The 14,654-nt window shown below is 44.6% G+C and overlaps 1 protein-coding gene across 3 annotated transcripts; it reads left to right on the top strand.

Moving 5' to 3' along the window:
* The first annotated feature begins 4,632 nt into the window (after window positions 1–4,632).
* On the top strand, window positions 4,633–11,436 carry LOC130527810 (somatostatin-like receptor F_48D10.1). 3 transcript variants are annotated; one of them, XM_057036571.1, is made up of 6 exons: window positions 4,633–4,693; window positions 4,966–6,296; window positions 7,608–7,748; window positions 7,829–8,101; window positions 8,717–8,899; window positions 9,967–11,436. In XM_057036571.1, the coding sequence occupies exons 2-6, from the start codon at window positions 5,715–5,717 to the stop codon at window positions 10,093–10,095; spliced, it is 1,308 nt and encodes a 435-aa protein (XP_056892551.1). In that variant the 5' UTR covers window positions 4,633–4,693; window positions 4,966–5,714; the 3' UTR covers window positions 10,096–11,436. The 3 variants fall into 3 exon arrangements, with proteins under 3 accessions (XP_056892551.1, XP_056892555.1, XP_056892554.1); XM_057036575.1 differs by having other exon boundaries at window positions 4,639–4,693; window positions 8,717–8,863; XM_057036574.1 differs by lacking the exon at window positions 4,633–4,693 and having other exon boundaries at window positions 4,941–6,296.
* Window positions 11,437–14,654: the final 3,218 nt, after the last annotated feature.

The raw sequence follows: 14,654 nt of genomic DNA, 5'->3' as shown, positions 1-14,654 counted from the left end.
TGGAGGAAAAAAAGTTTGGGAGAACTTCCTCCTCTCTCCTCCTCCTCCTCCTCCTCCTCCTCCTCGTTCCACCAGTTGCAGTTACACATTTCTCCGCTTGAAGCTGGCAGCGCATCGACATCATGTCTAGGTTTTTATTTTATTTTATTTTATTTTAAATAAAGAAACAGAAAACACAAATTAAAAGAGAAAAACGTGATGACCCCCAATGTTGTCCTTGTTTGCAAAGTCCAGTGTTGTTTTTATTCCCTCCTTTCCTCTAATATCGCTGCGATTGTGACCTTTTGTGCCACGCTCAGGTGGGGATTTTCAGCTGTCAGTAAAATCACCGGGTGCTTGTTCCCGAGACATAACACGTGTAGCCTGCAATCCCATTTCCGCCACGCCGGGCACAAAATGACTTATTTCCAAGAAACACCTTGACAACCAGCAGGCGGGTTGAAGAGAAACCCTCTTTTCCTTCATGCTGAGGCGGTAAGGACTGCAGTTTAGTTGCTCTGTGACACCTCTAATGATGGGAAATATGTAAAATCATTCAGCAGAAGGAGCCAACACCCTCCTTTTCCAGAAGTATTTCCTCCAGCCGTGCAGGGCACGTGCGCAGGGGTGTATTCCTGCTGTTTGACTTGGCCGGACTCATCCATTCTCCTCGCAGGCATCTGGAAACCTGTGCAAGGACTTTTTAAGAATCTGTATCCCATTGATTGTTTCCATCCCCGTATTTCTAAAATCACTATTTCCTATGTGACCTACTGTATGTTCTGGAGTGTGTAAACAGGTGCTTCGACGGAGTTCACGTGCAATTTTCCTCCCCTGATGCCGAGTGATGGGTCATTTACATTCCCACCATGTTAATCCGAGTGAAATAATGTTGCACCAGCCTTTGCATCACACACATGCTTATTATTACAGCTGCGGCTGTAACCAGAAGGTGCAACCAAGCATCTCTAATTGAGGATTTTCTATCCTCTTCATGTTGATTTTGCCAGACGGGAATGATCAGAGCCTGGTGGGAGCTTCCACTGCAGGCCAGTGAGGAAAAGAGAATGCCTACTGGGTGGGAGCTGGGACCAGCCTGTTATACTCCAATGACATCATTGCTGGTTCAGTAACGGCCAAGCTGATTAACGAATGGTTACTTAAAGTAAAACTTTGCTCATCACTTCCTACAAATGTCATTGAAAGTTGTTGAGCCTGAAGTGCTGGAACTGAATGGCTTCTTTCAGAAGGGGAGGGGGGTAATGACTGTGAGCTGATAGCAGGTGCTGTAATTTGTTGGGTGTTCTTTTTTTAAATTGAGCGTTCTAAGCCTGGGGAATAAACTCTGAGCTGTATTTTCTGTACATCTAATCTCAGGATGATGACAATTATAATTGCAGCATCAGCTGTGTGGGGGCAGCGGTTCAGTGTTAAGGAATGAAACAATTTCTTCAATCACTTTTGCATATATCTGCAATCGTCAATGTACAGGCAGTTAGAACATCATGATTTATTTATCAAATCCAAAAAAACCTGTTGCATTTCCACTATGTTTAAACAGCAAAAATCCATCCTTTTTGTCCATGCGGTGTCCTGTATGAAAGATGGACGCACTTCTCTGTCTTCGTTCTGGCCAGGCTGGGAGGGTAAAATGAGCCTGGCTTCTGTTTGGTTATGGGGAGGGACCTCCGGAACGGCCAGGAAAAGAGCACTTACTGAGGCCTTGCTCTGTGTTATTGTAGTGCTCGAGGACGGGGTCGTGGGGGTGGGGATGCAGGACCGAAAACACAGAAAGACGGGAAGGACTGGGTCTGAAGATGAGCTGCGTTCTGAAACGAACCAGCGCAGAGAGGTTTTTACTTCATCACACTGTGCTGGGGCAGGAAACCTAATTACAGCAATTAAAATGATTCAGTTTGATGTGAACTCCAAGAAAAACATGTTATTTATGCAGTTATATATGTTGGCGTGGGCTAAGTTGATGCAGCTAACAGGAAATGTGGAAAACGCCGTTTTTTTGGCGCCGCAGAGCATCAAGAAGAGCTGCGAGATGACTAACGTGTTTTAGTGGGTGAAATAAAATTCATTAAAATTCATAACAATGCAAAGAAGAAGATGATTGTAATGTTAATTAACATTTTTTTCTCTCTCTCTCCCACACACACACACACACACACACACACCACAGGAGGAGATGAAGTTTAATCAGCCATAATGGATGGTGTTACTGAAGAGTGTGCACTTTTCTTTCTCCATTCTTTTCTTTTAACTCTTCTGCATGTTGAAAGCTCTTCTCCGCGAGCGTGAGAGCCTCTTGTGTGAAATATTGCTCTTTCTTTCTCTCACATTGCAGAGTCTCCCTGAAAACCCTGATGGTGCTTCCTCTGCTGGAGAACACCAGCAGTAAACACCTCCTGCTAATGATTATCTCCGGGAGAAGAGCTTCTTCATGTCTGACCTCTATCTATGTTGGCATTTCAAGTTGAAAACCACCTACAGATGTAATTTAGATTTTCTTAAAGGGATGTTTCACCCCAAATCATAAGTTCAGTTATTTTCTACTCAACAGCATGAAACATGTTCTTAAAAATGTCACATTCCACTCAGCCCAGACATGACATGCAGTTAAATATCCACATGTCACTGTTAAAAGCTGTGATTGTTGGGCAGTTGCCAGGCAACGCAGCCTCCAAGATGCCAAATGGCAGCCAAATGAGAGGATTACAACAGCTCCAAAACTGTTCAAGAATAAGTGCCATCGGGCTCAAGGTGCCGTAAATACACGGCAATCCACAAACAAGGTTGTTTTAATCATTTACGAATTAAGCAGAAATGTCCCAGTAATAGCTGTAAAGTATAAAAACATTTGTGTTGTAGCTACTAATACATATGACTAAATTCCCCCTCATTTCTAAGGGCAGCGTGTCTGTTTGGGGATTTTTTTTTCTAAACTTTCATCTCTCTCAAACACAACATTAATGTCCTTTGACAGGCTGGGAAGGTCAAGACCTGGACGCTCCGATAGCTTCACTCCGGGGGATCGTTGCGGAGACGGCCCCAAACCGTCCACCCAGAACCCACCTGACGCTCCGTGGTTTTTACCCACTCTTTTCTTTCTAAAAGGAAACCTTTGATTTTTTTTTTCTTTTTTAAAATGACAACACCGAGATAGAAAATTGATCCGAAACGACATAAACGGGAGAATAACAATCAACCACAACAAGTCAATAAATCTTTTATTTGCTGCCTCACCTGTTTTCAGGCGGTTTTCCTTTGAACTACACACAGAAGCAAAGGATGTTCAATGTTCTCCACCGGATCCCTTTAAATTGATTTCATATGAGACGTGTGAAGTTGACCTTGCTTTTTCACATTATTAATAACAGGAGAATGAATCTAACCAGATCCAAAGCACTTAATGGTGATTCGCTGGAGTGTATTCATTAAGGGGATGAACCTTTCTGCACACTGAAAATGCCCTTCAGGTCTGTAAACACATCACAAGGTCATCGTTCAGATTCAGTCTTTATTGTCAACTGGGTTTTCCTGTAAAGTGATTGTTTTTCTTTGCTTACCACTATAAATACTTCATCTTTGCTGTAGAACAGCCACTCTTAAGGGGAGGGGGGTGGGGGGGGCCAGAGCCAGAACCTTTCTTCCACCTACAGATGGGTTCTGTCCCCAAGCAGGCAAACAACACCTGGGTGGAGACACTCTGCTCTCTCCATGGAAGCGTAAACAGCCACAAAAGAGTCGGTATTGTTAGCGAGGTTGCTGTGCTGGACTCCTCTCAGTAATAACAATAGTAATAATCATAGTTATTATTGGTGTTGTTGTTCACGACCCCGCAGTCAGAGTGACTTCGGCCTCTCATGACGCGCAAGAACACGGACTGTGTGACCTCCTGCCTACCTGCCTGCCTGTCTGTCTGCCTGCCTGCCTGTCTGCCTGCCTGTCTGCCTGCCTGCCTGCCTGTCTGCCTGCCTGTCTGCCTGCTGTCTGCCTGCCTGCCTGCCTGTCTGTCTACTGTCTGCTGCCTGCCTGCCTGCCTGCCTGCTGTCTGTCTGTCTGTCTGTCTGTCTGTCTGTCTGTCTGTCTGTCTGTCTGTCTGTCTGCCTGCCTGCCTGCCTGCTCTCTCTATTTCCATCTCTCACTGTGTACGTCCCTCCTCTGTCCATCTCTCCATCGCTTTCTCTTTATTCCACTCTGTCTCCATCTGTGTGTGTCTCTCATCACTCCGTTTCCGTGTTTCTCTCTCTGTCTGCGTCTCCTTCACTCTATCTCTAAGTCCAACTCCAACTCTCTCTCTGTTTCCCCTCTTTCTGTGTCTCCATCTGTGTGTCTGTCTGGCTCTCTCTTTCTCATTTCTCTCTTCATGTCCATGTCTCTCCATCTTTCCCTCTCTCTTTCTGTCTCCATCTTTTTCTCTCTCCCTCAGTGTCTCCATGTCTTTCTGTCTTTCTCACCTCCTATCTGTTACTTCTTCAGCTCTCTGTCTTCCCTCTCTCTGTATCCATTTCTTTATCTCTCTATCACCCCATCTCATCTCAGTTCTCCTCTCTCTCTCAGTTCTCTCTTCTCTCTCTCCTCTCTCCCTCAGTTCTCTCTTCTCTCTCCTCTCTCTCCTCAGTTCTCTCTTCGCTAGCCCTCTCCTCCCTCAGTTCTCTCTCCTCTCTCCCCCAGTTCTCTCTTCTCTCTCTCCTCTCTCCCTCAGGTTCTCTCCTCTCTCTCTCAGTTCCTCTCTATCTCTCTCCTCTCTCTCTCAGTTCTCTCTTCTCTCTCTCCTCTCTCTCTCAGTTCTCTCTTCTCTCTCTCTCAGTTCTCTCTTCTCTCTCTCCTCTCTCTAGTTCTTCTCTTCTCTCCTCCTCTCTCTCAGTTCTCTCTTCTCTCTCTTCCTCTCTCCCTCAGTTCTCTCCCTCTCTCCCTCTCTCTCTCTCTCTCTCTCTCTCTCTCAGTTCTCTCTTCTCTCTCTCCTCTCTCCCCCAGTTCTCTCCTCTCTCTCTGTGAGGAATCAAAGTTAGAGGACAGGGAAGCGAGAGGTGCATTCTGCACAGCGCCACCAGCAGCGCCCGTCGGGTTTCCTCTCACAGATGATGTGTCGGGATTGGAGAATTATTAGAAAATCTCGAGACGGCAGTGACACGAAGGAATCTTGTTTTCTGGGGATCAACTGTTTTTTCTCATGACCGCTCAGAGCGCTCTCCTCTCAACGTAAGAATTTATATTGTTATTTTCCATTATTTTCTCGTTTGTTTGTTTTTTTGGCGAATAAAGCACTCGTGTAGGGTCATCTAAAAGAGACAATTTCATAAAAGAAACTTTTTTAAGTCTCACTAACGTCTTCACTTTAAATCTTTTAGCCATTTAGTCATTCCAGACATTATAGAACTTATAGATCTGTTTGCGTCAGCTGTTGAGCGTTTTTCTTACTTTTGCAAGAATCCTAATTGTAAAAATTGATTGAAGTGAGCGGAAATACCTGGAGTTATGCCTCAAACCCCACAGATTCACTTGATGGGTCCATGACAGCTCAGCGCAAAGAGCTGTGTTCGGGGCGCACGCACCCGCGCCTTGAGTCGGTCCAAAACCTGTATGTAAACTCAACGTACATTTTTCGAGCTCTTTAAAAACAACATTGATAAACCAAGTGCTGGTGTCATGGAAACTTTAATTCTACGGGTAAAGGCTTCCCCTCCAAGTCCCTGAAATCACCACAACCTCCGTGCAATGGAAAGATGGAGCCCCTGGATCAGACCCCAGGGTTCCCTTTATCGCCAGAGCCCAACTACTGGTATGAAACCACTCCTTCTCCATTGCTCGTTTCCTATCCTCATCTCCTCGACATCTCCTCCAACCAGTCCACCCAGAGTGTTCCCTTCCAGGGCAGCAGCGCCCTGCTCACAGCGGTCATATACATCACCGTCTTCGTGGTGGGTCTGACCGGCAACACTCTGGCCATCTACGTGGTCTTGCGCTACGCAGGGATGAAAACGGTCACCAACATCTACATCTTAAACCTGGCTGTGGCCGATGAGCTCTACATCGTCGGGCTCCCCTTCCTCGCCACTCAGAACGTGCTCTCCTACTGGCCCTTCGGCTCCTTCTTGTGTCGCGTCGTCATGACCGCGGACTCCATGAACCAGTTCACGTCCATCTTCTGTCTGACGGTGATGTCCATCGATCGCTACCTGGCCGTGGTTCATCCCATCCGCAGCACCAAATGGAGACACCCCCGCGTCGCCAAGGTGGTGAGCGCAGCCGTGTGGGCGGTGTCCTTCGTGGTGGTCCTACCTGTGGTAATCTTCTCTGACGTCCAGGTACGACCGTCACGTCCTCTGCAAGTTGGAACCTCCTCAAAATGTTTGGTTAAGCGAGTTCAAGTTGGTATTCAGAAAAATGATTAGGAGAAAAAAAAAAAACTATCTGAAATTATTCCCAATCCTGCAATTAAAGTTTAATCAGTAGCCTAAAGTGCTGATTAGCAGACAGATTGAAACCAAACATGAGGGCCACTCTAAAAACCTCAAACTTCGAAGTGAAACCTCTAAAAAGTGCATGTTGTTCATCATCTTTCAGTCACTATGAGTAAGGATAAGGAAGAACTATTGCCAAGTACGTTTTCATACATACAAGGAATTTGACTTGGTGTTTGTTGTATGCAGTGCAGACAAAATAACAATAATACAGCAAAATAAGAATAAAGATAAGGAAATATAAAAAATAAGCATATTTACAATACAATAAGCAATACTCATATTTAAAGTAAAAGAGTAAAAATGTGTTTGCACTAAATTATAATCACTGCTGCAAAAATTCAATTGAGGTTTAAAGAAAAGGACCTGGAATAACATTCTTTCATTTCCTACTCCATAACCTCAGCGAAATAAAGGTCCGAGATGTCATTTGGAACCGGAGTTCTAGCGACAAAATTGAATTGAATCCTTGTTTGACTGAATATGCTGGTTTATGCAGCAGCTTTGTTTTTTGGGGGGGGGTTTATGGAACACATGTTCCTGAACTGTCCGGATGGCGTCAAACGCCAGTCTGGGGGGGTTCTTCTACCATCAACCGATGCCAACCAACAGATGCTTCATTAAATCGTGACTTGGGGTGAAAATGGTTAAAACAACAACAACAACAACAACAACAACAACAACAACAACAACAACAAACATGCCACCTTTAGTTGTTTGGCAGGAAGGCCAGAGCACTGAGCCTTGAAAAACCAACCCCCATCTGCCTTAAACAAGCAGGGTAAAACTCAACGGAGGTAGATGGGAATCTTTAGACATTTATGGAAATAATGTGTTTTTGATGAAATACAAAAACGAAGAGGGAAGCGAGCTGAATAATGCAGAGGTACAGGGAGGACTTCTGTGTATGCCCCCAAGCAAGTCTGTGGCAAAACAGTGAGATAATAAAACAGCTTTTCAGAGGAACAAGAGATGAAGGGAACATCTTCTGAGAATCTTTTCAGCTTTGGATGCCGCTGCAGTGCTGAAGGCCGTCAGGAAACAATAACTCACGACAGTGCCTGTAAAACACACAAATTCATTTCACTTCTGCATAATGACTTTCTTTGTTTAATTCACATAAGAGATTTACTTTGTTGTTTCAATTTCTCCTAGGAAACGTTTAACTCCTGCAACATGATCTGGCCAGAGCCCAAGAACGTGTGGTCCACCGCCTTTATTCTCTACACCGCCATGGTGGGCTTCTTCGGCCCGCTGCTCATCATCTGCCTCTGCTACCTGCTTATCGTCATCAAGGTGCGACACAGAATGAGCGCTGCACAGGTTGGTGCTGTAGTCTCCACCTGTCCCCTCAATATCTGCTGTTTGTCGCGCAGGTGAAGTCCTCTGGCGAGCGGGTGGGGTTCACCAAACGGCGCCGATCGGAGCGCAAAGTGACGCAGATGGTGGTGGTAATCGTGGTGGTGTTTGTGCTCTGCTGGCTGCCCTTCTTCATCATCAACATGGTCAACCTGGTCGTGATCATCCCAGAGTCCAGCACCACCGCAGGCATCTACTTTTTCGCCGTCGTCTTGTCCTACGCCAACTCCTGCGCCAACCCGGTGCTCTACGGCTTCCTGTCTGATAACCTGAAACAGAACTTCAAGAAAGTACGTGCAATGTTCCCTGCAGATGGAACCTTCTTAAACACAGAACGAGGGCTATAACCTAATACCCGGATTTTCATCTATTTTCAACAGAGGACTATTAGCTCAAGCCAGCACAGGAGTCTGATTATATCTTCAAATGAAAACAGAATTATCTTGTAAATCTGAACTCCCTAATTGCATTTATTCAGTTATTTTCAGACAAATAATTTTTTTTTTAATCAACTAGACGGTCAAATGCTGTTCTGTGTGATTTACCCCACCTGCTAGTATTGTTCCCATAGTAACAATGAGGTGCAATCATGTTTCAAACTGTGCTGGAAGAATCTAAGTGCTTTGTTCTCTCAACACTTAGCTTATTGAGTCATATAACAATTTAATGACATTGGTTTAACCGTTTCGGAATATGAAAAAGTACGTTTGACACCCTCAGCCCGCCTCTTTGTCACCTACTTTTGGTTTTATTCACCTGAATCGGTCTGAAAGTCAAGATTTTCTGGTTTTATTTTGTCCTTAGACAACTCATGTTGATAATATGAACACTGTTTTTAAAAAAGGTGACTGGATGAGTCTCATTGGCGATATATATCTGACGTTGCTGCTGTTGCCGCCATACAGGTGCTGTGCGTCAGGAGCATGAGGTGCAAAGCCTGTGTTGTAGAGCCCGGCGGCCCAGGTGCCCCACGTACCGAGAAAACCACCACTCAAGACTGCATCATGCTCTCTCCTCATAATCAGGTCTATCACGAACCCCAGACCGGCCAGGTACCCACTTATTATCACCCAATGCAATTGAATGAGGTCAGCAGGCTCAAAAGCATCCAATACTCTTCTTTTCTTTGCTAAACCCCTTAACATTTATGTGTTTAGACTCCTCATATCTTAAAGCGAACTTTAATCTGCCTCGAGTGTTGATGGGGTGTTTGACGACATGTTTGGATGAATTCTAACTCGATTTTAATCAAGCCTCCTATTCTTAACGCATGTTTTAACAATAACTACGACTGGTGTAAATACACGTGTCAGAGAACCAGGGTCAATCAGGCAAGGCGAGGCCAGCACTCCAGTCCCCTACAGACGCAGCTGCAGCTGCCCCCAAACAGGACCAGGACCGCGCTGAAATATACAAGGGATCCTCTGGGACTTGAATGAGGCTGCTCAGGAAAAAAAACATAAATAGGGAGCACAAAAATTGGATGCTGGAGCAATGGAAAAAGGTCATGTTGTCTAGTGAGTCCAGATTTACCCCGTCCCAGAGGAAGGGGTGCACGCCCCTGGGGAGGGGGGAGTGCATTCCTCTGGGATCTCTGCATCAGGGCCATGAAAGAGGCAGATGTACTGATGCAACCATCATGCCCAGCACCCACCGTACAAGCCTGCGGGGGCTGGGTGATGATCAGGGTTGGTTCATCAATGGTATGTGCCCAAAGAATAAGGTCAGCTGATTTCCCAAATATCCTGAGTGACCAGAGCTTTCCATCAATGGAGTTCTTCTTCCCTGACGGGTTATCCCTAGACGACAATGCCAGGATTCATCGGGTTCACATTGTGAGTGAGCCATCATTGTCACGCATGGTTTGGCCACCACAAGGGTCTAGAACTCAGTTGTGTTGACAATCTTTTGACATGGGCCGGGCAAGACTTTAACGCAACCCTGGACGTCAATACGTGATGTGGCCAGTGTCTGACAGGCAAAAAGCTAAAGGTGGTCCAATGACAGGATAGAGTGTTTCCCTTTGGGTGGGGGATGAGCTGTATATTACATTTATAATCATCAGAGCACAAAGTGCTCAAAGTTGCGTATTTTCTGCCGAACTCTTTATTGATAATTGTGGCTTTTCCTCTGAATTCACCCTCTCTCCTTCAAGGTCTCTCCTCAGCCTCCAGGCTCGCCAACGTCTCACGCCACCGCAGACCTGCATTGTTCCACATCCACGTGTCTGTCATCCCCAGCGGCCACACCCACCACCGCCACCTTACCTATCAGAGTGACCTGACCGGTGACCTCTGTGGGAAGGTCACCACACCCACAAACACCCAGCCCGACCACCACAGCAGCCCCCTGGGAGCAGTATTAGAGACAGGACGCTGGAGCTAAAAATATTTAAATGAGGTTTCAGCCAGCGTAAGCAGAACAGCATAATCACACACACACACACACACACACACACACGCACACACACACACACACACACACACACACACACACACACACACACACACACACGCACACATTTTGAAAGTATAGCAGCATTTTTGTGTCATTATGGCGTAAAGAGATTGGTGAATGTTTTTGAGTATCTCACCTTTTTCCATCAGACATGGACATCAAGTGCCTTTGCTGCACTCGGCACAGCTCACTACCGCCCTCGTCTATGCGCCTCGCTGCCGTTAAGGAAGTTACTTTTCAAAATCGGAAACTTTGAATTGGAGATTCCAGATAAGATTTCTCTCACGATAGACGAAAACAGCAGCTGGGACGACCTTTGGTCGCGCTGTGCTAACGTGCATTTTTAATTCATCACCGCTTCTTCATAAAAGCTTGACTGCGATAAAAGATCTCTTCTTCGCCCCGTTCTGCTGTTCCTTATGGGAAAACATGAGGGATGTGGTGTCATGCAGACTAAAATCTGGCTCTTTGTGTGTGCTTGCTCAACGTGTCACATTGACATAGATTTATGGGGTTTTGCCGTTTGTGTTTGTAGTCCTTGTGTTCTGCAGAAAGCATTTGTAATCTGTTGTTGGTGATGTGCAAACCTGCTTCGAATGACAAAACTTTGGCTGTAAATCTGCCCGCCTCTAAATGTGAAAGCTTCTCATCGGATGATGGACGGGCTGATAACAGGGCCACAGCATGTTTTTATCATTATCCCCACCTCACTGCCTCTAATAGTAAAGTGTCGCTGTTAGACCGTTCAGAGCTGTACAGAGGAGCCAAATCATCTCGAGATATTGTGTTTACAGTGTGTTTATTCCATGAGGTGGCTTTAATCACCACAGAAAAGTGCACAAGTGGGCTTTTAATGTCAATATAAGCTTTATGTTCTATTATGTAAACGTTTTAGGTCTTAGCTTTTTATGGCCTCAGTGGAATCAGACTGTTGTATGAGCTCTTATTGTCATGGTTGTCAGCTCTTAGTGGTGAGCAGTTGCACTTTTCTGACCACTTATCCTCTGTGTAAGGTAAAATAAATGAGCATCATTAGTGGTAACAGAGAAATAGAAAGGAAGATGGAGAAAACATTGCGTGTATATTTGAGCCAGTTGCTTTTATTTTTTTCAAAGCTCTGGTTCTGTATGTTTGTTGGCTTTGTTGAAAATAAAGTGCTTTGACAAGATGCGCCGGACTTTATTCACATAAACCAACGAGGCACAAACATGTTTCCAGGTTCAACACTTGAAAATAAAACCTCATTTTTTAGCCCCTCCATCTTGCTGACATTCTGTGAAAATCCTTTTTTTCTGATTTTATCGCAATTAATCCATTTCCCAAATGAATGACTATTAAAGCGACCTAGGTTTATTGGACATATTTCATTTTGTCTTAGCCATTTCAATCATATTTGATATTTTAATGTCACCCGTCTGAAGAGTCATGCTATTTTTTGACCCAAGGGCAGCAGAAAATCTGTTGTAAATCAAAAATCAAAAATAATTTAGTATTATAAATAAAAAATAACCACTGCCATAGACTCATTTGTATTTATACAAATATAGCCTCATACATATACGTATGCGGCTTTTCTTCAGTATATGTTATGATTGTCAAGTCCCTTGATTGTCAATGCATCATACCCAGAATCTGAAACATATGATCCAGCTGTTGATCCACCTTCTACAAGGGTTTCCTTTAACAGGGCCACGAGGGGTTGGAGCTCATCACAGCTGCCTTCAGGCAAGAGGCAGGTAGCAACACGGACAAGCTTCCAGCTAATTATAGGGCAGACATACAGAGACAAACAAACATTGACATTGACTCGAATCTTAAAATGGAGGACGAGGAAACGAGCCTGTCACTGAAGAGTTATTTTCACTCCCGTGGATAGCGGGTAGATTGATGTCTTTCTGACTGGAATGACCACGGTCAGCATGTCATGTGCCTGCAATCAGCGCTGATTGCATTCTCCATCAATAAATGAAATGGAGCAATGCAAGGAGAAGTATTTGACATGGACTGAATCCGATTCCTCTGCATTGATTAAAAAATGAAGCAAAATAACAAGGACAAGCTCCGCTGAAAGGCCACGCTGCTGGAGGTCTGGGCTGTGGCAACAGCTTGTCCCCCATCTCTCCCCCTGCTGCAACCTTTCAAACACCCCTTTGTTGGTTCTCTCTCATCTCATCTCCTCTCACTCTCCTCTCCTGCTGATAAACTAAGTACAAAACTAAGTACCATTAGCTCCAAAGTGGGACCCTCACACAGCCAAACATCACTAATACTCCTGAGAGGACGTTTGGCACCTTAGTTACCACGACTTCCTGCAATTCTGCCTCCAACCAGATAAAACCAGCCCACCAAACTGGTAGGATAGACCCTCTGTCAGAGTCTTATCAGGCCATTCCTTGTGTAATAATAGTAACATTTCTTTCATCCACACATCGCTGTTAGGCTGTTCATTTCCCCTCAGCGTTTATCTGTAAAACCCAGCTGTGTGTTTTTTTTTTTAAAGATTGCACTGTTAGCCGCAGGCGTCAAGGTCACAGTCAGCTCAATTATCTGCTCATCATCCCGTTGATAAAAAAGCAACCCAACAGAATTCCTGACACTTTAAAATGGGTGTACACTTGGGTGGGCGGTATCACTGTGAATTAGAACTGCCCTTTTCACCAGGCTTGTGCACCCGCCTGACGGGGCCGCCGTGCGTCCTTTGCATGCGTGAATGCTATTTATAATATCTGAGCCATTGTCCCGGACACAAGAAGAACGGTTCCGAGTTGCGTGTTTGGATTCCCTCAACAGTTTTTGTCTGTTTTAAAACCTTACTACAACACAAGGGTAACACAAAGGTAAAGTTCCCACATAATGAGATCTAAAATAACTGTAATAAATGTTTCGTTTTACCTTGATGCTGTGACCTACGGTTTCCAACACTCTTGGGTTCGCTCTGCACACACAAACTCTAAGGGATTTCTTTATTGAAGTTGTGTATTTGTTTATTGGATGTGTTGGTAGATGATTTATTCTGCATGAATACGCTGACATTCTTTGAACGGTTCAAGATGTGCGTCCACCCTTTATGAAAATGCTTGAGCTGCTTTGAATTTACATGCAAATGTGTTTTTGGGGGAAAGAGACATCCAAAGTCTGCAGGGGACATTGGGTCTTTGAGGCTTTTGGGCATTGTTTTTCTTCATCAGTATCCCTTCCTTTGCTTAAAAGGTGTCAACTATGTAAAACAGCAATTCAAAGTGATCTTTTGTTTCTATCCACAAAGCCAAACATTGTTTAAATGCTTGTATTCGGCTCAATGACTCTTCAATATAAGTTTATATTATGTTTTTGGGACCTTTGTTTTTATGCAGTCTGCATATTAAAGCTACTGCATCTCTTTAGTTCTCTGGAGTTATAAATTAAAATAATTAGAGGATCTGGGCCATGTGTAAAGCAAAATAAAGTAGGATAAAATGAATAACTACTTTAAAATAAAAGTAAGTTCTGCGATTATTTGGCTCTATTTCTGGCCACGGTCTGAAATCTCCCACCTGGTTTCTTTCAAAAAGATCAAAATTCTAAAGCTGTCCATTTTCAGGTATTTTGGTAAAAGTATTAAGCAAGATATGAGGTGAAAAACATAAAAGGCAGACAAGCTCAAATGGGAAAGTCCAACGAGTGCCACTCTTCATTCTTCAGGGTTTCATTCACTGAGCTAATGTGTCATCTTTGCCAAATAATAATTAAGCCATCATGGGGTATGTGGAGAGTCCTTGTGAGTACGCCTGTGGCTTGAATAAATGTTGATCGCAATTAAAATACAAAAAGAAAATCCCCTAACGAGTCACACCCTGCGTTACCTTGAAGAGACAAAGTTCACGAGAAGCAGCTTCTGCTTTCTGTAGAAAATAAAGGCAGAAAAGTTAAACAACAAAGACCTTAATGACTAGAATCATGGAAAGAAGTGCTGAAGAAGAGCCGTCATCATGAAATAGACGGGGCAGCATTGTCAGGACCACTAGAATGAGAGGGGCGGGGCTACACAGAAAGAGGCGGGGCCTTTCGGAGTGACAGCAGCAGAAACTCCAGGAAACTGACGGGACAACCTCAACCTGACAGAGGCCTCCATCGTCACCACCTTCCAGGTCAGTAAGCATGCATGTTACCAGCAACACGGTGCATTTTCCACCGTGCACGAGACCCGAACAGGACTGTCTGGGCTCTAATTCCACCTGTAAAGGTCAGGTCGCAGGGCAGACCGGCAGACACTCCCACCTTGGTGAATGAATTAGTGTGTAAATGCAGTTGTAATTATCTAAAGTTTGCATGGACTCTTCTGCCACATTCAGCTGTGAGGACATCTGGGGCTCGTCAGTGTCCCCAATCCTCTTAATCTCAATTTAA

The sequence above is a fragment of the Takifugu flavidus genome, chromosome 6, assembly GCF_003711565.1.
Source record: "Takifugu flavidus isolate HTHZ2018 chromosome 6, ASM371156v2, whole genome shotgun sequence".
Classification (NCBI taxonomy): domain Eukaryota; kingdom Metazoa; phylum Chordata; class Actinopteri; order Tetraodontiformes; family Tetraodontidae; genus Takifugu; species Takifugu flavidus.
Note: the sequence above shows the minus strand (reverse complement) of the source record. Positions and strands in the feature narration are given on the sequence as shown.